This window comes from Dermacentor albipictus, chromosome 9, assembly GCF_038994185.2.
Source record: "Dermacentor albipictus isolate Rhodes 1998 colony chromosome 9, USDA_Dalb.pri_finalv2, whole genome shotgun sequence".
Lineage (NCBI taxonomy): Eukaryota > Metazoa > Arthropoda > Arachnida > Ixodida > Ixodidae > Dermacentor > Dermacentor albipictus.
This window is the reverse complement of record NC_091829.1, coordinates 114,497,520-114,520,710: the sequence shown is the minus strand read 5'-3', so window position 1 is coordinate 114,520,710 and position 23,191 is coordinate 114,497,520. Positions and strand designations below refer to the sequence as shown.

Genomic DNA, 23,191 nt, shown 5'->3' with positions numbered 1-23,191 from the left:
GTTTCAGGTGGTTGGACGTGTTGAGAGATTTGGCACGAAAGGACGCTCTGACTATCCTGTCAACCCAAAGAAACATTAAGCACATCTGCGTACAGGATAAAAAAAGAAGAAAAAAAGAAACGTAGTACTTTTATATTTAGAGGGTAAAAAAAAAGTAAAAGAAAACAAAAGCGACCTCAATGCATGCGCATGAAAACGTGTTTTCGTGACGCCGCCAAACATCACCCCAAGGGCACCTGCACACGCGCGCTATCTATAGGCGTCACCATCACGTCAGGTGTGACTCAGCCACGAGCCGCAATAGCTTCCAGGAATTTGATTGTCTAAATGTGGCAGATATTAGGTGCGAGATTCCCAGTTAGCTATTTTGGAGGACAACAAGTCCATTGAAGAGTGGCACATAACGAGATACCCAAATTGTATGAATGACGAGGTTCATTCAAATGGGCATAACCCCGGATTGAAGCCGGTGTCAATGAGACTCAATAAAATCGGCCCATGCGCCGTGTCAGTTTTCAACATAGTGTCCAAGGCCCAACAGCTCGAGATTCTACCAGTTGGATGTTCCACTTCCATTTATGAAAAATTGACATCAAAACGACTATAAAAAAATGGCTGTGGCTTAGGTAAGGTTAAGCCCAGGATGCGAAGCATACTAGCCTTTATTTTAGTTGTTGAACCACTGTTTAGCCTGGTGAACTGCTGTTGCTTGGCTATATTTGGTTCGGCTAGACGAAGAAACAACTCATGCATTACTTCTTCGCCTTCAAGAGTGGAACGCGACAGCGTTCCCGTCGACCCGCCAAGGGGTGTAAGACAATAGGCTACAGGGCAGCGACTACGCGCCCCGCATTGGACGCGGTGAGCGTCGAGCAAAGCAGCGTTCGGCGCGGCAACGAAATGTGCGCCTGAGCAAGAGACGCACGCCTTAGAAACAGCGCGTTTCTAAGGCAACACCGCATTCACTAGAGGCGCTTTTGTACCGCTTTGAAGCGTTGTACTCGTGGCTCAGTGGTAGCGTCTCCGTCCCACACTCCGGAGACCCTGGTTCGATTCCCACCCAGCCCGTCTTGCAAGAGTTGAGCCAAAGCCACTTCTCCTCTGTCGTGACGTCACGGTGTCACGTGATTTCATGGTCACCGCCGCGCCTGAGGAGCTGGGTTGAGCCCTCGTAATATGCTTCGCAAAGCCACTTCTCCTCTGTCGTGACGTCACGGTGTCACGTGATTTCATGGTCACCGCCGCGCCTGAGGAGCTGGGTTGAGCCCTCGTAATATGCTTCGCATAAAAATATATAAACATAGCAACATCCCAGTAAGTGCTTTATGCATCGTAAGAGTGCTGATCTGAAAAACAACCTGCGTTCCCAACAATTGTGCAGTAGCGGTGACAACATAAAAATACAATTCCCGTTTTGTTGTTCCCTAATTAAAGCGCTAAACATCGAGTTCCACAAAAATATTTATGAACTAACTCTCTGTAGCGATAGTGCGATCGAGAGTTCCACAGCTTCTTTCATATCTAATATATATGTGTTTTTTTCCAATTATTGGGCTTCCCAAAAACCATTTCATATCATTTTTCATTTTACTACGTTTTGTTGCTAAATCGAAAGTCATAACAGTGCTGTTGTCACAAGCATATAGGCTGAATTGGATGTGTTTTAACAGGTATACCAGAGAGGGAAATCAATCATTACAATTTAATTCCAACTGTGCAAATATGTTCACCACCTATTTAAATTAACGGCAATTTCATTTAAACAATGTTTCAGACCATCGCCAATGTATGCAAGCTTTGGCACTTATATATAGTTAACGATCTCCTTGATAATAATTAAACATAACTTATAGGGACCCGCTTCAATGTAGTTCGTTCTGGAAATTTCTGCGTTGCGTCATTCTTCTCGAAAAGATATTGACGCCGTCACGTATTCGAAAACGCGCTAATACATCAATTCCTTGGTCTCAATGTGGTTTCATGCACACACAAAGCAGCAATATATTCGTAAGAGAGACGGCTTTCACGGGTGCATCGCTACGAAAAACTGATGCCCCAAAGAACAATCGCCATAGCAACACGCCGGAGCGAATCAAAACCTTTTTCGATCGGCATAGTGCCGAATGGCAAAATATCCCGAGCCGCAAAAGTACACGAACGCTCAATTGAAGGGGACCGCACCACGCCTTCAGCCGTAGTACGAAATAGGCCTAAGAAGTCGAAGCAGGAGCAGCTTGAATTTGCGTGAGCATTTCTTTTAGAAAAATGTACTACGACACATAGTAAATTATGAGTTGCTTTAGACGCTAAGTTCTACCGATCGAAAAGTGTTACTTCCGATGTGGACAGTTGGATATGTGCGGCTTTAGTACAGCGCAACTTGTGCGCAGTGCTCGTAATATTAAATTTAGTCATTCTAAATCATACAGTCTAGCGGTTATTGTTCGCGAAAATGCAATACCATAGCGGACGATAGGGTACAGCGGATTTTGAAGTCACTATTGGTTCTCTCGGGCAAGTGCGTGACCGTTGCGCATTACGAATTTTAAGAATTATCTACAGCAAATCATCGCCCCTGGAAGAAATACAATAAGGAGCTAGCTTTGCAATGAATGTGAACGTTATTCGGATTTGTTCCGAAGCAATCTAGCGACGGACTGCATTGCCACCGTATTGTCACGGGCGACATTAATGAGACGTATGTGTAACCCAGCTGTTGTCTGGTACACAATGGGGACCGCAATTTATTGGCAACGCCTTACGGTGCGATGTCAAACAGTGACCTTGTCTGATTGAGTTTATCTGTAGAAACTGTTCGGTCCAGCGTTTTCGTGTATAGCTCCTCAAAATCCTCGCTTACTACTTCGTGCCGCTAATTATACCTGTAACGTATTTTCTCGTACGAATGCGTTCGCTTCTGTTTTTTACACCAATGCTCCAAAATGTTTGCTTATCTCGACAGCTGACCATTTATGTTTGTATCCACTTTAAATTCAAGAGCTTCAACAAGCTATAGGATACCAACGAGTATCAATGCGTGCATATGCTCGTTTACATTTATTACGCGCTGAGTGTATTCAGACAGCATTGTTAGAGGCTTCGGAGGGACCTGCTTGCATGTAGGTTGTTCTGGAAGTTTCGGCGTTGTTTCGTTGTTCTCGAAAAATTAACGACGCTGTCACTTATTCGAAAGCGCACTAATACATCAATGCCTTCGCCTCATTGTGGTATTATTTACATATAAGGCCGCAATATATCCATAAGAGAGAGAATCCGTTGGTATGTCAATGTCATGTGTCCATTGCTACTTAACGTTGATGCCCCCCCAAAACAATAGCCTTAGCAAAACGCCAGAGCCCATAAAGCTCTTTTCCGAATAGCCTAAATCAGAGTCACAAAATACACCCTGCCACAGAATACCTCCAACGCTCGCTTGAAGTGCTCGGAACGCCATCAGCAGAAATTTGAGCTTTAAGCTTCAGCTTAAGGTTTAAGAGGTCCAAGCAGGGGCATCTTCAATTTGCGTGACCATTGTGTTTTTTTTTTTTTTGAAAGCGAAGTTGTTTAAGGGGAAGCTTTAGCTGGGGCCCAACTCCGACGCTGCCTATTCAAATGCATGTAAAATGCAGAAACGCTTTTATGAGATAACCCCTGGACCGATTTTGAGGAAATTTGTTGCATTTAAAAGAGAAAGCTACATTCTAGTGACTGTTGGAAGCGCAATTTCGATTAAAGGCTTGAGTTTTCTTAAAACAATTTTCAAATATTTGAACGCTTGAAAAAATTAGAAGCACGAAGTTTACAAATTCATACCTCTGCATCAAAACTGATATCACGATTCTGTAAACGGCATCCATTAGACCATTCAAAGCGGACAAATTCAATATGTCATTTTCCATCTAACGTTAATTTGTTACGTCGCTTACAACGGTTTGGCAATAGCTGTATTTCCCAATGAATATATTTTTTTATTTTCATGTGTATCATATCAGTTTTGTCCGCTTAAGATGTACTATTAGATGCAATTCACAGAACTGTATAATCATTTTTAGTTGTTGAGTTACAGAGTTGTAAACTTGATAGCTTCGTTTTTTGAAAATTTTCAAATTTAGCCAATTTTAAATAAAAAATTGACGACCTAAATCAAGAATTCGAAACCAAGAGTAACTAGATTTTATGTTTGTCTTTTAAATGCAACAAGTCTCGTCAAATTTGGTGCAGTCGTTTCCGAGACAAAGGAATTCTCCTTTTGCACGTATTTAGACAGGAGCACTCGAGCTAAAGCTTCCTCTTAAGACTAGTTTCCCCAGGATCGTGTCCCTATGTAGACGCATAACTATCATCATCAGAATTGGCTCCAGCGTCATCGCCTTCTTCTATAGCTAGCTCGTTGGCGCCCCTCGGCGCTCGCGCACGAATGCGCTCTTGCCACTTGACCCCCCTTGGTCACCGTCAAAAATGAAATATTTAATTAATTGTTCAGTAAGATACACAAAGACGTGATAAACTTTGTTGCCAATTACAGCTAAGCTTTTAAAGGTTAGTTCCGTCATGGCCGCATGGGTGTGTAGACACGAAACCTCGAGAGATCCCGATATACCCAAGTAGTGTAAATGACGAGGTTCAATGAAATGGGCCAAACCCCGCATCGAAGTAGGTGTCCACGAGGCTCATTAAAAATCGGCACATAGGCAGTGTCAGTTTTGAACACAATTCCCACAGAACAACCGCTTGATATTCTTCCTATTAGGTTGTATACTGCCGTTTAACAAATATTTACTTCAAGAAGACTATCAATTACCATACAAACATCGCAACATCCTGAAAAGTGCTTTATGGATCCAAAGAGTGCTGGTCTCCTTAAAAGGTGCTTGCGCTCCGGTTAATAGTGCAATAACGCTGACTACAGAAAATGAAATTCCCGTTTTGTGATTTCCCCAAGTAGAAGGCTAATGATGGCGTTCTACAAAAAATATTTAGGAACTAACTCTCTGTAGCGATAGTTCGGCCGAGAGAGTACCACAGCTTCTTGCATATCTAGTATGTGTGTGTTATTTTGGATTTATTGCATGTCCTAAAAACCATTCATTTCGTTTTCCATTTTACTACGTTATGATGCTGAATTGAAAATCACAACAATGCTGTGGCTAATAGTATATAGGCTAAATTGGATGTGTTTTAAAATGTGTACTAGAAAGGGAAATCAATAATTACAATCTAATTGCAACTTTGCATACATGTTCATCGCCCATTTAAATTGACTGCGATTTTATTTAACCAAAGTGTCAGGGCATCGCATATGCATGCAAGGTTAGGCAGTTATTAATAGTTAACGATCTCCTTGATAATGAATAAACATAATTTATATGGACCCGCTTGAATGTAGTTCGTTCTGGAAATTTCGGTGTTGCGTCATCATTCTCGAAAAGTTATGGACGCCGTCACGTATTCGAAAACGCTCCAATACATCAATTCCTTGGTCTCATTGTGGTTTCATGCACATACAAAGCAGCAATATATTCGTAAGAGACACGGCTTTCACGGGTGAATTGCTACGAAATGCTGATGCCCCAAAGAACAATGGCCATAGCAACACGCCGGAGCGAATCAAAACCCTTTCCGATTGACTTAGTGCCGAATAGCAAAATATCCCCTACCGCAAAAGTACACGAACGCTTAGTTGAAGCGGACCGCACCACGCCTTCAGCAGTAGTACGAAATAGGCCTAAGAAGTCGAAGCAGGAGCACCTAGAATTTGCGTGAGCATTTCTTTTATAAAAATGTACTACAGCACATAGTATTGCTTTAGACGCTAAATTCTACCGATCGAAAAGTGTTACTTCCGATGTGGGCAGTTGGATATGTACGGCTTTACTACAGTGCCACTTGTGCACAATGCTTGTAATATAAAACTTAGTCATTCTAAATGATACAGTCTAGCGGTTATTGTTTCCGAAAATGCAATACCATAGCGGACGATAGGGTACAGCGGATTTTGAAGTCACTATTGGTTCTCTCAGGCAAGTGCCTGACCGTTGCGCATTACGAATTTTAAGAATTATCTACAACATATTATCGCCCCTGAAAGAAATACAATAAGAAGCTGGCTCCGCGATGAATGTGAACATTATTCGGATTTGTTCCCAAGCAATCTAGCGACGGACTGCATTGCCCCCGTATTTTCACGGGCGACATTAATGAGGCGTATGTGTAACCCAGCTGTTGTCTGGAACACAATGGGGATCGCAATTTACTGTCACCCCCTTACTGCGCGATGTCAAATAGTGACCTTGTCGGATTGAGTTCATCTGTACAAACTGTTCGGTTCAGCGTTTTCGTGTATAGCTCCTCAAAATCCTCTCTTACTACTTCGTGCCGCTAATTATACCTGTAACGTATTTTCTCGTACGAATGCGTTCGCATCTGTTTTTTACACCAATGCTACAAAATGATTGCTTATCTCGGCAGCTGACCGTTTAATGTTTGTATCCACTTTAAATTCAAGAGCTTCTGCAAGGTGTAGAATACCAACGAGCATGACTGCGTACATATGCTCGTTTAAATTTAGTATGTGCTGAGTGTATTCAGACATAATTGTTAGAGGCTTCAGAGGGACCTGCTTGCATGTAGGTTGTTCTGGAAGTTTTGGCGTTGTTGCGTTGTTCTCGAAAAATTAACGACGGTGCCACTTATTCGATAGCGCACTAATACATCAATGCCTTCGTCTCATTGTGGTATTATTTACATATAAGGCCGCAATATATCGATAAGATAGAGAATCCGTTGGTATGTCAATGTCATGTGTGCATTGCTACTTAACGTTGATTCCCCCCAAAGACAATGGCCTTAGCAAAACGCCAGAGCCCATAAAGCTCTTTTCCGAATAGCCTAAATCAGAGTCACAAAATACAGCCTGCCACAGAAGACCTCCAACGCTCGCTTGAAGTGCTCAGAACGCCATCAGACGAAATTTAAGCTTCAAGCTTCAGCTTAAGGTTTAAGAGGTCCAAGCAGGGGCATCTTCAATTTGCGTGAGCATTCTTTTTTTTTTTTTCTGAAAGCGAACCTGTCTAAGAGGACGCTTTAGCTCGGGCCCAACTCCGACGCCGCCTATTCAAATCCATGTAAAACGGAAAAACGCTTTTATAAGATAACCCCCGGACCGATTTTGATGAAATTTGTTGCATTTAAAAGAGAAAGCTAAATTCTAGTGACTGTTGGAAGCGCAATTTCCATTTAGGGCTTGAGTTTTCTTAAAACGATTTTCAAATATTTGACCGCTTCAATAAAATAGAAGCAGGAAGTTTGCAAATTCATACCTCTGCATCGAGAACTGATATCGCGGTTCTGTAAACGGCATCCATTAGACCATTCAAAGCGGACAAATTGAATATGTCATTTTCCATCTAACCTGAATTTGTTACGTCGCTTACAACGGTTTTGCAATAGTTGTATTTCCCTAATCACCCTAATCCGTCCGAAAATCGAGTACGCTTCAGCCATATGGGACCCGGATCAAACCTACCTCATAGATAACATCGAATCCCTGCAGAACCGTGCTGCTCGTTTCATTTTTTCAGATTACTCACGTTTCACTAGCGTCACATTGTTAAAGGCTCGTGCTGGTCTTGATAACCTTTCCCATCGTCGCAAACTTGCTCGCTTAACACTTTTTCACAAAATTTACCATCATCCGTTGCTTCATGACGATTTCTTTCAATCACCATCGGCGGTCTTTCCACGCCGTGACCATCCTTTCAAGATCAAACGCATCATTTGCCGCACTTCATCTTTTGCGAAATCATTCATACCCAAAACAATTATTGAGTGGAACCAGCTGCCTGCTTCAATCGCAACTGAAATTAATTCGTCCAAGTTTCATGAACTTCTAAAAAATGAATGTGATGAGTAGCTTTTTTTTTTCTAGTTTTGTTCCATTACCGCAATGTGTTTGATTTTTAATATATATACATTTTTTTTGTGTTTTGTTTACTACGATGCGTTTTTTTTTCATTATGTCTCATTGAGTGTTGTTCTGTTTTTTTTTTATTCTTTGCATATTCCTTGAATACGCTTCTCTGGGTTGCTTGTAGAATTTTTGTCACCCCCTATGTAATACCCTCGTTGTGAGGGCCTTTAGGGGTTTCTTGAAATAAATAAATAAATAAATACATTTTTTTATTTTCATGTGTATCATATCAATTTTGTCCGCTTTAGATGTACTATTAGATGCGATTCACAGAACTGTATAATCATTTTAAGTGGTTGAGTTACAGAGTTGTAAACTTGATAGTTTCGTTTTATGAAAATGTTCAGTTTTCGCCAATTTTAAATAAAAAAATTGACGACCTAAATAAATAATTCGAAACCAAGAGTCCCTAGATTTTATGTTTGTCTTTTAAATGCAACAAACCTCGTCAAATTTGGTGCAGTGGTTGCCGAAGAAAACGAATTCTCCTTTTGCGCGTATTTAGACAGGAGCACTCGAGCTAAAGCTTCCTCTTAAGACTAGTTTCCCCAGGATCGTGCCCCTATGTAGACGCATAACTATCATCATCAGAATTGGCTCCAGCGTCATCGCCTTCTTCCACAACTAGCTCGTTGGCGCCCCTTGGCGCTCGCGCACGAATGCGCTCTTGCCACTTGACCCCCCTAGGTCACCGTCAAAAATGAAATATTTATTTAATTGTGCAGTAAGATACACAAAGACGTGACAAACAAAGCTGTTAAAGGTTAGTTCCGTCATGGTCGCATGGGTGTGTAGACACAAAACCACCAGAGGTACCGAGATACCCAAATAGTGTGAATGATGAGGTTCAATGAAATGGGCCAAACCCCGCATCGAAGTAGGTGTCTACGAGGCACAATAAAAATTGGCACATACGCAGTGCCAGGTTAAACACAGTTCGCACAGAACAATAGCTTGATATTCAACCTACAGACTATCGACGGCCGTTTAACAAATATTTACTTCAAGAAGACTATCAATTACCATACAAACATCGCAACATCCTGAAAAGTGTTTTATGGATCCAAAGAGTGCTGGTCTCCTTAAAAGGTGCTTGCGCTCCAGGTAATAGTGCAATAACGCTGACTACATAAAATGAAATTCCCCTTTTGTGATTTCCCCAAGTAGAAGGCTAATGATGGCGTTCTACAAAAAATATTTAGGAACTAACTCTCTGTAGCGATAGTGCGGCCGAGAGTACCACAGCTTCTTGCATATCTAGTATGTGTGTGTTATTTTGGATTAATTGCATGTCCTAAAAACCATTCATTTCGTTTTCCATTTTACTACGTTATGATGCTGAATTGAAAATCACAACAATGCTGTGGCTAATAGTATATAGGCTAAATTGGATGTGTTTTAAAATGTATACTAGAAAGGGAAATCAATAAATACAATCTAATTGCAACTTTGCATATATGTTCACCGCCCATTTAAAGTGACTGCGATTTTATTTAAGCAAAGTGTCAGAGCATCGCATATGCATGCAAGGTTAGGCAGTTATTAATAGTTAACGATCTCCTTGATAATGAATAAACATAATTTATATGGACCAGCTTGAATGTAGTTCGTTCTGGAAATTTCGGTGTTGCGTCATCATTCTCGAAAAGTTATGGACGCCGTCACGTATTCGAAAACGCTCCAATACATCAATTCCTTGGTCTCATTGTGGTTTCATGCACATACAAAGCAGCAATATATTCGTAAGAGAGACGGCTTTCACGGGAGAATTGCTACGAAACGCTGATGCCCCAAAGAACAATGGCCATAGCAACACGCCGGAGCAAATCAAAACCCTTTCCGATTGACTTAGTGCCGAATAGCAAAATATCCCCTACCGCAAAAGTACACGAACGCTTAGTTGAAGCGGACCGCACCACGCCTTCAGCCGTAGTACGAAATACGCCTAAGAAGTCGAAGCAGGAGCACCTTGAATTTGCGTGAGCATTTCTTTTATAAAAATGTACTACAGCACATAGTATTGCTTTAGACGCTAAATTCTACCGATCGAAAAGTGTTACTTCCGATGGGGGCAGTTGGATATGTGCGGCTTTAGTACAGTGCAACTTGTGCGCAGTGCTCGTAATATTAAATTTAGTCATTCTAAATCATACAGTCTAGCGGTTATTGTTCCCGAAAATGCAATACCATAGCGGACGATAGGGTACAGCGGATTTTGAAGTCACTATTGGTTCTCTCGGGCAAGTGCCTAACCGTTGCGCATTACGAATTTTAAGAATTATGTACAACATATTATCGCCCCTGGAAGAAATACAATAAGAAGCTGGCTCCGCGATGAATGTGTACATTATTCGGATTTGTTCCGAAGCAATCTAGCGACGAACTGCATTGCCACCGCATTGTCACGGGCGACATTAATGAGACGTATGTGTAACCCAGCTGTTGTCTGGTACGCAATGGGGATCGCAATTTATTGTCACCCCCTTACTGCGCGATGTCAAACAGTGACCTTGTCTGATTGAATTATTCTGTACAAACTGTTCAGTCCAGCGTTTTCGTGTATAGCTCCTCAAAAACCTCTCTTACTACTTCGTGCCGCTAATTATACCTGTAACGGAATTTCTCGTACGAATGCGTTCGCTTCTGTTTTTTACACCAATGCTCCAAAATGATTGCTTATCTCGGCAGCTCACCGTTTAATGTTTGTATCCACTTTAAATTCAAGAGCTTCTGCAAGGTATAAGATACCTACGAGTATCAATGCGTTCGCTTCTATTTAGTATGTGCTGAGTGTATTCAGACATAATTGTTAGAGGCTTCAGAGGGACCTGCTTGCATATAGGTTCTTCTGGACGTTTTGGCGTTGTTCCGTTGTTCTCGAAAAATTAATGACGCTGCCACTTATTCGATAGCGCACTAATACATCAATGCCTTCGTCTCATTGTGGTATTATTTACATATAAGGCCGCAATATATCCATAAGAGAGAGAATCCGTTGGTATGTCAATGTCATGTGTGCATTGCAACTAAACGTTGATGCCCCCCAAAGACAATGGCCTTAGCAAAACGCCAGAGCCCATAAAGCTGTTTTCCGAATAGCCCAATTCAGTCACAAAATACAGCCTGCCACAGAAGACCTCCAACGCTCGCTTGAAGTGCTCAGAACGCCATCAGACGAAATTTAAGCTTTAAGCTTCAGCTTAAGGTTTAAGAGGTCCAAGCAGGGGCATCTTCAATTTGCGTGAGCATTGTGTTTTTTTTTTTTTTTTCAAAGCGAAGCTGTTTAAGAGGAAGTTTTAGCTCGGGCCCAACTCCGACGCCGCCTATTCAAATACATGTAAAATGCCAAAACGCTTTTATGAGATAACCCCTGGACCGATTTTGATGAAATTTGTTGCATTTAAAAGAGAAAGCTAAATTCTAGTGACTGTTGGAAGCGCAATTTCGATTTAGGGCTTGAGTTTTCTTAAAACGATTTTCAAATATTTGACCGCTTGAATAAAATAGAAGCAGGAAGTTTACAAATTCATACCTCTGCATCAAGAACTGATATCGTGGTTCTGTAAACGGCATCCATTAGAGCATTCAAAGCGGACAAATTCAATATGTCATTTTAAATCTAACGTGAATTTGTTACGTTCCTTACAACGGTTTTGCAATAGTTGTATTTCCCTATGAATGTATTTTTGTTTCCATGTGTATCAAATCAATTTTGTCCGCTTTAGATGTACTATTAGATGCAATTCACAGAACTGTATAATCATTTTTAGTGGTTGAGAGACAGAGTTGTAAACTTGATAGTTTCGTTTTTTGAAAATTTTCAGTTTTTGCCAGTTTTAAATAAAAAATTGACAGCCTAAATCGAAAATTCGAAACCAAGAGTCACTAGATTTTATGTCTGTCTTTTAAATGCAACAAACCTCGTCAAATTTGGTGCAGTGGTTGCCGAGAAAAACAAATTCTCCTTTTGCGCGTATTTAGACAGGAGCACTCGAGCTAAAGCTTCCTCTTAAGACTAGTTTCCCCAGGATCGTGTGCCTATGTAGACGCATAACTATCATCATCAGAATTGGCTCCAGCGTCATCGCCTTCTTCCACAGCTAGCTCGTTGGCGCCCCTCGGCGCTCGCGCACGAATGCGCTCTTGCCACTTGACCCCCTTGGTCACCGTCAAAAACGAAATATTTAATTAATTGTTCAGTAAGATACACAAAGACGTGACAAACTTTGTTGCCAATTACAGCTAAGCTTTTAAAGGTTAGTTCCACCATGGTCGCATGTGTATGTAGACACAAAACCACCAGAGAGACCGAGTTACCCAAATAGTGTGAATGACGAGGTTCAATGAAATGGGCCAAACCACGCATCGAAGTAGGTGTCTATGGGGCACAATAAAAATTGGCACATACGCAGTGCCAGGTTAAACACAGTTCGCACAGAACAATAGCTTGATATTCAACCTACAGACTATCGACGGCCGTTTAACAATTATTTACTTCAAGACGACTATCAATTACCATACAAACATTGCAACATCCTGAAAAGTGCTTTATGGATCCAAAGAGTGCTGGTCTCCTTAAAAGGTGCTTGCGCTCCAGTTAATAGTGCAATAACGCTGACTACATAAAATGAAATTCCCCTTTTGTGATTTCCCCAAGTAGAAGGCTCATGATGGCGTTCTACAAAAAATATTTGGGAACTAACTCTCTGTAGCGATAGTGCGGCCGAGAGTACCACTGCTTCTTGCATATCTAATATGTGTGTGTTACTTTGGATTTATTGCATGTCCTAAAAACCATTCATTTCTTTTTCCATTTTACTACGTTATGATGCTGAATTGAAAATCACAACAATGCTGTGGCTAATAGTATATAGGCTAAATTGGATGTGTTTTAACATGTATACTAGAAAGGGAAATCAATAATTACAATCTAATTGCAACTTTGCATATATGTTCACCGCCCATTTAAATTGGCTGCTATTTTATTTACCCAAGTGTCAGAGCATCGCATATGCATGCAAGGTTAGGCAGTTATTAATAGTTAACAATCTCCTTGATAATGAATAAACATAATTTATATGGACCCGCTTGAATGTAGTTCGTTCTGGAAATTTCGGTGTTGCGTCATCATTCTCGAAAAGTTATGGACGCCGTCACGTATTCGAAAACGCGCTAATGCATCAATTCCTTGGTCTCATTGTGGTTTCATGCACACACAAAGCAGCAATATATTCGTAAGAGAGACGGCTTTCACGGGTGCATCGCTACGAAACGCTGATGCCGCAAAGAACAATCGCCATAGCAACACGCCGGAGCGAATCAAAACCCTTTCCGATTGTTGACATAGTGCCGAATAGCAAAATATCCCCTACCGCAAAAGTACACGAACGGTAATTGAAGCGGACCGCACATCGCCTTCAGCCGTAGTACGAAATAGGCCTGAGAAGTCGAAGCAGGAACACCTTGAATTTGCGTGAGCATTTCTTTTATAAAAATGATACTACAGCACATAATAATAATAATAATATTTGGGGATTTACGTGCCAAAACCACTTTCTGATTATGAGGCACGCCGTAGTGGAGGACTCCGGAAATTTTGACCACCTGGGGTTCTTTAACGTGCACCTAAATCTAAGTACACGGGTGTTTTCGCATTTCGCCCCCATCGAAATGCGGCCGCCGTGGCCGGGATACGATCCCGCGACCTCGTGCTCAGCAGCCCAACACCATAGCCACTGAGCAACCACGGCGGGTATACTACAGCACATAGTAAATTATGTGTTGCTTTAGACGCTAAATTTTTAAAGATCGAAAAGTTTTAGTTCCGATGTGGACAGTTGGATAAGTGCGGCTTTACTACAGCGCCACTTGTGCGCAGTGTTCGTAATATTAAATTTAGTCATTTTAAATCATACAGTTTAGCGGTTATTGTTTCCGAAAATGCAATACCATAGCGGATGATAGGGTGCAGCGGATTTTCAAGTCACTATTGGTTTCCTCGGGCAAGTGCCTCGTCGTTGCGCATTACGAATTTTAAGAATTATCTACAACATATTATCGCCCCTGGAAGAAATACAATAAGGAGCTAGCTTCGCAATGAATGTGAACGTTATTCGGATTTTTTCCGAAGCAATCTAGCGACGGACTGCATTGCCACCGTATTGTCACAGGCGACTATAATGAGACGTATATGTAACCGAGCTGCTTTCTGGAACACAATGGGGATCGCAATTTTTTGTCAACGCCTCACGGTGCGATGTCAAATAGTGACCTTGTCTGATTGAGTTTATCTGTAGAAACTGTTCGGTCCAGCGTTTTCGTGTATAGCTCCTCAAAATCTCCTCTTACTACTTCGCACCGCTGCTTATACCTGTAACGGAATTTCTCGTACGAATCCGTTCGCTTCTGTTTTTTACACCAATGCTCCAAAATGATTGCTTATCTCGGCAGCTGACCGTTTAATGTTTGTATCCACTTTAAATTCAAGAGCTTCGACAATGTATAGGATACCAACGAGTATCAATGCGTGCATATGCTCGTTTACATTTAGTATGCGCTGAGTGTATTCAGACAGAATTGTTACAGGCTTCGGAGGGACCTGCTTGCATGTAGGTTGTTCTAGAAGTTTCGGCGTTTTTTCATTGTTCTCGAAAAATTAACGACGCTGTCAGTTATTCAATAGCGCACTAATACATCAATGCCTTCGTCTGCTTGTGGTATTGTTTACATATAACGCCGCAATATATTCGTAAGAGAGAGAATCCGTTGGTATGTCAATGTCATGTGTCCATTGCTACTTAACGCTGATGCCCCCAAAAAACTATGGCCTTAGCAACACGCGAGAGCCCTTAAAGCTGTTTTCCGCATTGCCCAATTCAGTATCACAAAATACAGCCTGCCACAGAAGACCTCCAACTTTCGTCTAAAGTGGTCCGAACGCCGTCAGCCGAAATTTAGGTTTTAAGCTTCAGCTGCAGGTTTAAGAGGTCCAAGCAGGGGCATCTTCAATTTGCGTGAGCATTGTGTTTTCTTTCTTTTTTTTCAAAGTGAAGCTGTTTAAGACTAGTTTCCCCAGGATCGTGTCCCTGTGTAGACGCATAACTATCATCATCAGAATTGGCTCCAGCGTCATCGCCTTCTTCCACAGCTAGCTCGTTGGCGCCCCTTGGCGCTCGCGCACGAATGCGCGCTTGCCACTTGACCCCCCTTGGTCACCGTCAAAAATGAAATATTTAATTAATTGTTCAGTAAGATACACAAAGACGTGACAAACTTTGTTGCCAATTACAGCGAAGCTTTTAAAGGTTAGTTCCGTCATGGTCGCATGGGTGTGTAGACACAAAACCACCAGAGGTACCGAGATACCCAAATAGTGTGAATGACGAGGTTCAATGAAATGGGCCAAACCCCGCATCGAAGTAGGTGTCTACGAGGCACAATAAAAATTGGCACATACGCAGTGCCAGGTTAAACACAGTTCGCACAGAACAATAGCTTGATGTTAAACCTACAGACTATTGACGGCCGTTTAACAAAAATTTACTTCAAGACGACTATCAATAACCATACAAACATTGCAACATCCTGAAAAGTGCTTTATGGATCCAAAGAGTGCTGGTCTCCTTAAAAGGTGCTTGCGCTCCAGTTAATAGTGCAATAACGCTGACTACATAAAATGAAATTCCCGTTTTGTGATTTCCCCAAGTAGAAGGCTAATGATGGCGTTCTACAAAAAATATTTAGGAACTAACTCTCTGTAGCGATAGTGCGGCCGAGAGTACCACAGCTTCTTGCATATCTAGTATGTGTGTGTTATTTGGGATTTATTGCATGTCCTAAAAACCATTCATTTCGTTTTCCATTTTACTACGTTATGATGCTGAATTGAAAATCACAACAATGCTGTGGCTAATAGTATATAGGCTAAATTGGATGTCTTTTAACATGTATACTAGAAAGGGAAATCAATAATTACAATCTAATTGCAACTTTGCATATATGTTCACCGCCCATTTAAATTGACTGCGATTTTATTTAACCAAAGTGTCAGAGCATCGCATATGCATGCAAGGTTAGGCAGTTATTAATAGTTAACGATCTCCTTGATAATGAATAAACATAATTTATATGGACCCGCTTGAATGTAGTTCGTTCTGGAAATTTCGGTGTTGCGTCATCATTCTCGAAAAGTTATGGACGCCGTCACGTATTCGAAAACGCTCCAATACATCAATTCCTTGGTCTCATTGTGGTTTCATGCACATACAAAGCAGCAATATATTCGTAAGAGAGACGGCTTTCACGGGTGAATTGCTACGAAACGCTGATGCCCCAAAGAACAATGGCCATAGCAACACGCCGGAGCGAATCAAAACCTTTTTCGATCGGCATAGTGCCGAATAGCAAAATATCCCCTACCGCAAAAGTACACGAACGCTTAGTTGAAGCGGACCGCACCACGCCTTCAGCCGTAGTACGAAATACGCCTAAGAAGTCGAAGCAGGAGCACCTTGAATTTGCGTGAGCATTTCTTTTATAAAAATGTACTACAGCACATAGTATTGCTTCAGACGCTAAATTCTACCGATCGAAAAGTGTTACTTCCGATGTGGGCAGTTGGATATGTACGGCTTTACTACAGTGCCACTTGTGCGCAGTGTTCGTAATATTAAATTTAGTCATTCTAAATGATAGAGTTTAGCTGTTAATGTTTCCGAAAATGCAATACCATAGTGGACGATAGGGTACAGCGGATTTTCAAGTCACTATTGGTTTCCTCGGGCAAGTGCCTCGTCGTTGCGCATTACGAATTTTAAGAATTATCTACAGCAAATCATCGCCCCTGGAAGAAATACAATAAGGAGCTAGCTTCGCAATGAATGTGAACGTTATTCGGATTTGTTCCGAAGCAATCTAGCGACAGACTGCATTGCCACCGTATTGTCACAGGCGACATTAATGAGACGTATATGTAACCGAGCTGCTGTCTGGAACACAATGGGGATCGCAATTTTTTGTCAACGCCTCACGGTGCGATGTCAAATAGTGACCTTGTCTGATTGAGTTTATCTGTAGAAACTGTTCGGTCCAGCGTTTTTGTGTATAGTTCCTCAAAATCTCCTCTTACTACTTCGCACCGCTGCTTATACCTGTAACGTATTTTCTCGTACGAATCCGTTCGCTTCTGTTTTTTACACCAATGCTCCAAAATGATTGCTTATCTCGGCAGGTGACCATTTTATGTTTGTATCCACTTTAAATTCAAGAGCTTCGAGAAGGTATAGGATACCAACGAGTATCAATGCGTGCATATGCTCGTTTACATTTAGTATGCGCTGAGTGTATTCAGACAGAATTGTTAGAGGCTTCGGAGGGACCTGCTTGCATGTAGGTTGTTCTAGAAGTTTCGGCGTTTTTTCATTGTTCTCGAAAAATTAACGACGCTGTCAGTTATTCAATAGCGCACTAATACATCAATGCCTTCGTCTGCTTGTGGTATTGTTTACATATAACGCCGCAATATATTCGTAAGAGAGAGAATCCGTTGGTATGTCAATGTCATGTGTCCATTGCTACTTAACGCTGATGCCCCCAAGAAACAATGGCCTTAGCAACACGCGAGAGCCCTTAAAGCTGTTTTCCGCATTGCCCAATTCAGTATCACAAAATACAGCCTGCCACAGAAGACCTCCAACTTTCGCCTAAAGTGGTCCGAACGCCGTCAGCCGAAATTTAGGTTTTAAGCTTCAGCTGCAGGTTTAAGAGGTCCAAGCAGGGGCATCTTCAATTTGCGTGAGCATTGTGTTTTCTTTCTTTTTTCGTGAAAGTGAAGCTGTTTAAGACTAGTTTCCCCAGGATCGTGTCCCTATGTAGACGCATAACTATCATCATCAGAATTGGCTCCAGCGTCATCGCCTTCTTCCGCAGCTAGCTCGTTGGCGCCCCTCGGCGCTCGCGCACGAATGCACTCTTGCCACTTGACCCCCCTTGGTCACCGTCAAAAACGAGATATTTGATTAATAGCTCAGTGAGATACACAAAGACGTGACAAACTTTGTTGCCAATTACAGCGAAGCTTTTAAAGGTTAGTTCCGCCATGGTCGCATGGATGTGTAGACAAAATCCACCAGAGATACCGAGATACCCAAGTAGTGTGAATGACGAGGTTCAATGAAATGGGCCAAACCCCGCATTGAAGTAGGTGTCCACGAGGCTCATTAAAAATCGGCACATACGCAGTGTCAGTTTTGAACACAGGTCCCACCGCAAAGAAGCTTAAGATTCTTCCTATTAGGTTGTAGAGTGCCGTTTAACACCAATTGACCTCAAAACTAGTGTAAAAAAAACACACATTAGCATAGCAACATCCCCGAAAGTGCGTATGTATTCTTATAGTGCTGATCTCCTTAAAAGATATGCTTATGTGAAAATATTAGCGCAGTAACGCTGAGAACAAACAAATGAAATTCCCGCTTTGTAGTTTCCCTAATTATAACGCTACTCGACGCGTTCTACAAAAATATTTACAAAATACCTCTCAGAGGCGATAGTGCGGCCGAGAGTTTCACACCTCATTTCAGATGTAGCATGTGCGTGTTACTTTGCAATTATTGCGCTTCCCAAAAACCATTCATTTCGTTTTCCATTTTACTACGTTTTCTTGCTGAATGGAAAGTCACAGTAATGCTGTTACCAATAGTATAGAAGCTAAATTGGATGTGGATATTCCAAATTCGAATATATGCTCAACGCCTATACGGGTAGACCCGCGCCGGAGCTGAAGCAGACGTTAAGCACTCCCCACACGTGGGATAATAGTGAAGATAGTGAAATATCGAGCCGACCCGCGGTGGAGGTGAAGCAGGCGTTAAGCACTCGCATACGTGCGGCGATGCCGAAGATAGTGCAGCGCCGGGCCTACCCGAGGCGGAGGTGCAGTTCGCCTTTAAGGGGCCCACATACCCAGCTTGACTGGTCATCCTTCTTCTGAATGGAAGCGCCCTGAGTTATTTTGTTTTGTTTTTTCTATATCTGATTCTAGAGCACATTACTCATCTGGGGTTGCTTGAGACACAAAATTGTACCACTCGAGCTTTGTTACTTATGGAGGAGACAGTACACAACTGCGGCTTTAAAGGTGATGATGATGATGATGATGACGATGGTGACGACCACGACGACAATGATGATGATGATGATGATGATGATATATAAGTTATATAAAGTCAGCGGTTCCCACAATTTTAAACAGTCATTCTAACCCATACTATTTAGCAATAATTATCCTTATCATAGCAATCCTGTTGCTGATGGTCCGGAACAGTGCATATTGAAGATACCCTAAATTTTCTAGTGCAAGTGATTCGGCATTGCACAACGCTATGGCGTTATAACGTAAATATATTCCACACATTGGGATGGAATGACTGCATGAGCCATTTCATGCTACTTCCACTTCGCTTATATGGCATGTGACGTTAAGAAAACCGGGAAACCTCCTGATGTCACATGATGCGAATTGACGAATAAAAATAATTCTTTCGGATAATACGCCTTCGTCATCCTTAGCCCTGCGCAACTGTTCAAAATTTCTGGCTGTGCCCCTTCATGTATCCCTAACGCGACATCAGAAAGCCGTGAAAAGACACCGCGTCAATGTAACGCGCATGCATTAAAGAGTCATTACAATATTATACCGAACCAAACTGAATATTTTTGCGGTGGCATAGCCACAGACAGCCCTGCTCTAAAATTAATAGGAGAAGGCTACCCACTGATCGCACTGGCAGTGGCTACACACACGTACTGGGGAGATCGTACTTCATGCCCATAATAAAAGAATGCGTTGCAGCATAACGCAGCCGAGCCCTTCCAACGGTACATCACATCACCCTGCCACATTTAATCATCTGAAAATTTGTTTTAGCTATACTTTCACGTCCCGGTTGCGCGCCGCTGCGATTTTACACCAGACACCGCAAGCTAAGCAAGACGAAGCGGAGCAATTGCAGACGCTGGCGCCACCTTCCTTATCTGGTACCTACTTTCTCTGCTCTTGTACAGCCTAACGCCTTCTAGATAGCAGGCCTTTGCATTCTTTTCCAAGCGCGCCTTAACAATAGCGGTGACGTCAAAGTGACTGTCACTTACTCGTAAGTATACCCGTTATATTCCATGACAATCGGGCATGGTAGCATGATGTTACGCAGCCTCACCGGAGCCATCCCTACTTCTACATGGCCCTCACCTCTGGTTAACCAATTAGACAACAAAAACCAGTAGGATAATGCCGTTTCCTTTGAAAGAAAACCAAAGTAACTGTCTGTAAATAAAGACAGCGTTTTATTGCCTTGTTCAAAAAATGCTGCGAGTCACCAAACGATTCTTATGTCAGCGCTTTGATAAATATTGCGTCACAAGATAGGAATCAAACAGAGTGCACTATATTTACGTAAAGGGCCCAAAACATAACGAAAAGAAATTGCGGAAGAAGAAATTACCTCACGGTGACTGTCGACGTAATGCGTTAGCATTGAAATAATATGGTGGCATAGCTTATACGCACTTTCGAAACGAGTTATGTGTGAGGCGTCTACTCCAGCGGGACTAAGAACACTCCCTTCCCTAGGAATTCTCGGAGCCATCTTGCGCCACCACCACGAAGCCTGCGTGTGGCATCTAAAATGCGTTGTGCACGGGAGCGTACGAACGTTGAGGAACATGTCATGCGGCAACCTGGATCCTCTATAGCTCTTTTCCCTGGACACAATGCGCCATGTGGTGTAACTGCAGGAAAATATGCGTATAACGTCCGAGACGAGGACTGGCGCGTAGGTGCCTGTGAACGCCGAGAATTGTTTCCTTGCTTCCTGTACAATCAATGGCACATACTCAGTGACCCAAGTTCATTAAAACGAACTTACGATGTTCATTAACATACAGCACATACGCAATGCATTTGCGGCGCATCCCGCTAACGCCTCAGGTTGCTGTTCTTGATGAGACCTTGTGACATGGGTTGGATTCCGGTGAGCATTGTAGAAATGTAATTAATCTTTTCTATCACTGTAGCGCGGGACATTTCCAGTAGCCGATCCCTAGTCGTCCGAGGTAACACACACACGTACTGATACATTGGTCGATCTTGTCGACGGCAGCCTTTTAGATCGATGAGGTTAGACAGCGCGAACGCGGACAAAAGGCGGCTAAAGAGGCGGCAAGCGCAGACAAGCGGTGGTGCCACGTGGCACCTTCAGCGCCTGTCTTCACTTGTCGCCTCTTTCACCATCTTCCGTGTATGTTCGCGCTGTCAAACATCATGGATACACATCAACTAGCCCGGTCGCATACCCGACTGCCCGTTATGTGTGTCGAAAGGAAGCGCAGACTCATTTCCTTGGAATTCGCGAGATGGCACCGCCATCGACAACATATAATATCTGTAACATATAACATCTGTAAAAAGCCGTTCATCAGCACGACGGCGCGCCGGAATTGGGGAACTGTACCAGCGATTGTTTTCAGAGAGTTGGAATTGTATCTCTGCATATATCGTGTATTGAATACGGCCACAGAGCAAATCCAATCTACGTAGACGACAGCCGACCCTCAAGTGTTAACAGAGCCACACCTTTCGGTTACGCAAGCCTTCAATATTACGCAACCCTGATATTCTGAACAGCACTCACTAAAATGGTACCTTCCATGTTCAATGGCCAACCCATATTGTTGATAAGCTGCGCGAATGCAACTGCTGGGAAGGACAATCTCAAATTGTGCGGCAGGGGCGTGTGCGCCATAACGCACTCGGCATTCACGTCTTCAGACACGTTTTTGAATCGCATCAAAACTATTGGTCTTGAATGAGGTCTACTTTTTATGGATGCAGGTAGGCACAGCACCCGTGCCAAGGTTTTTGTAGACAAGATGATGGACTACAATCCCAGCGAATCTTGGCCATTTCCTATTTTGGCACAGTTCATAGAAATCCGGGAGAAACGAGGCTTTCATCAAATATACACGGTAAGTCACCACATATGCCTCAGCGGGCATTCGGGACCGTTCAATAGAGTCATTACAAAATGCTGTTTCCTCATAGAGCTCCTAATATTACAGCGAGAACGCATAACGTGACTTAATTGTGATTTCACTCGATGACTCACGCATTTTATTCTCAAGGGGAGGGGGGAGGGGAGGGTTATATCTTCGACTGACAGGCATGCAATGAGAGGTCACATGAAATCCTTCAGGAACATGAGGTGTCCTCCTAATACATTACCATCAACCTGTGTTCAGAAGGAAAGCTATAGCACGCCGTCATGCGCACGACAAATTACATAACTGGAGACATCTTCATCCCGGTAGTTATTCGTGCACTCATCGCGCCAAGATGCAGGGCGTCAGGTCAATGGTGTAGCATACTTTTTCTTTCCCTTATAATGGGCGCGCAGTGGCTGGCATCGCGCGCACGACCTTGTGTTGTATGTAGTAAACTACAACAAATAGAACGAAGACACTGAACCCAGTGATAAACGGCACCCCTAGAACTCATTTACTGAGACATGAGTTTTAAGTATACTAAAAAAAGTTACATTCTTTATGTAGAAAGGAAGAAGACTGGGATGAAGTATGGCTTGACACTGGAGCCTAGTCATAACCCTTTATGCACCCGTTTCCTACCGGCAACATACAAGGCAACAAAAGCTTTCTCTTACCAAAATTCAACAATGTGTTCGAAGCTGCTAGCTAGATCTCGTGGGCCAACACTGAATGACAGGCGGCAAGCGTCATTTATTGTGTTAGAATAAGAACACAGGATAAACATCAAAAAGTTTGGCACGCAACTCACTTTCTTGAGAAGAAGTAGGCCGATGCCGTTTTCTTTGACTGCAGTTCTGTCACCCAAATAATGTAAAGCAAATCAAACGTGCACCTTCGGTTTACCTATGAAGAAACCTGTCTCTGTAAATTACGAACAAAACCACAATGTGGTCTGCGGTGAAAAAGCTTGAAATTTTTGGCCGGGCGTTTCCTACTCATACCTATTTATTTATTTATTCATTCATACATTCATTATTTATGAAATACTACAGATTCTGCATACTTTGAGCCCTAGCAGGAGTGGTAATAGTTACAAGTTGGTGAAAATACGCGATTAATACAGATAATGTGCAAAGTAAATCAGATAAAACAACAAAAAGCAGCAAACAAATCAAGCACGAA

At 42.4% G+C, this 23,191-nt stretch overlaps 1 protein-coding gene across 10 annotated transcripts in view; it reads left to right on the top strand.

Annotated features, from left to right (window-relative positions):
- The first annotated feature begins 2,090 nt into the window (after positions 1-2,090).
- LOC135914605 (uncharacterized) overlaps positions 2,091-23,191 on the top strand; it is a 257,330-nt gene continuing 236,229 nt past the window's right edge. For 2 of the 10 annotated variants that reach the window (XM_065447520.2, XM_070525271.1), the window contains exons 1-2: positions 2,091-2,244; positions 21,858-21,991. In XM_065447520.2, coding sequence (XP_065303592.2) covers positions 21,896-21,991 — 96 coding nt within the window. In that variant the 5' untranslated portion in view covers positions 2,091-2,244; positions 21,858-21,895. Of the gene's footprint in view, positions 2,245-5,614; positions 5,760-6,962; positions 7,032-11,090; positions 11,211-13,303; positions 13,443-16,336; positions 16,490-17,630; positions 17,762-21,857; positions 21,992-23,191 lie in introns of those variants that run through there. The other 8 variants (XM_065447531.2, XM_065447529.2, XM_065447523.2 and 5 more) reach the window with 7 other exon arrangements.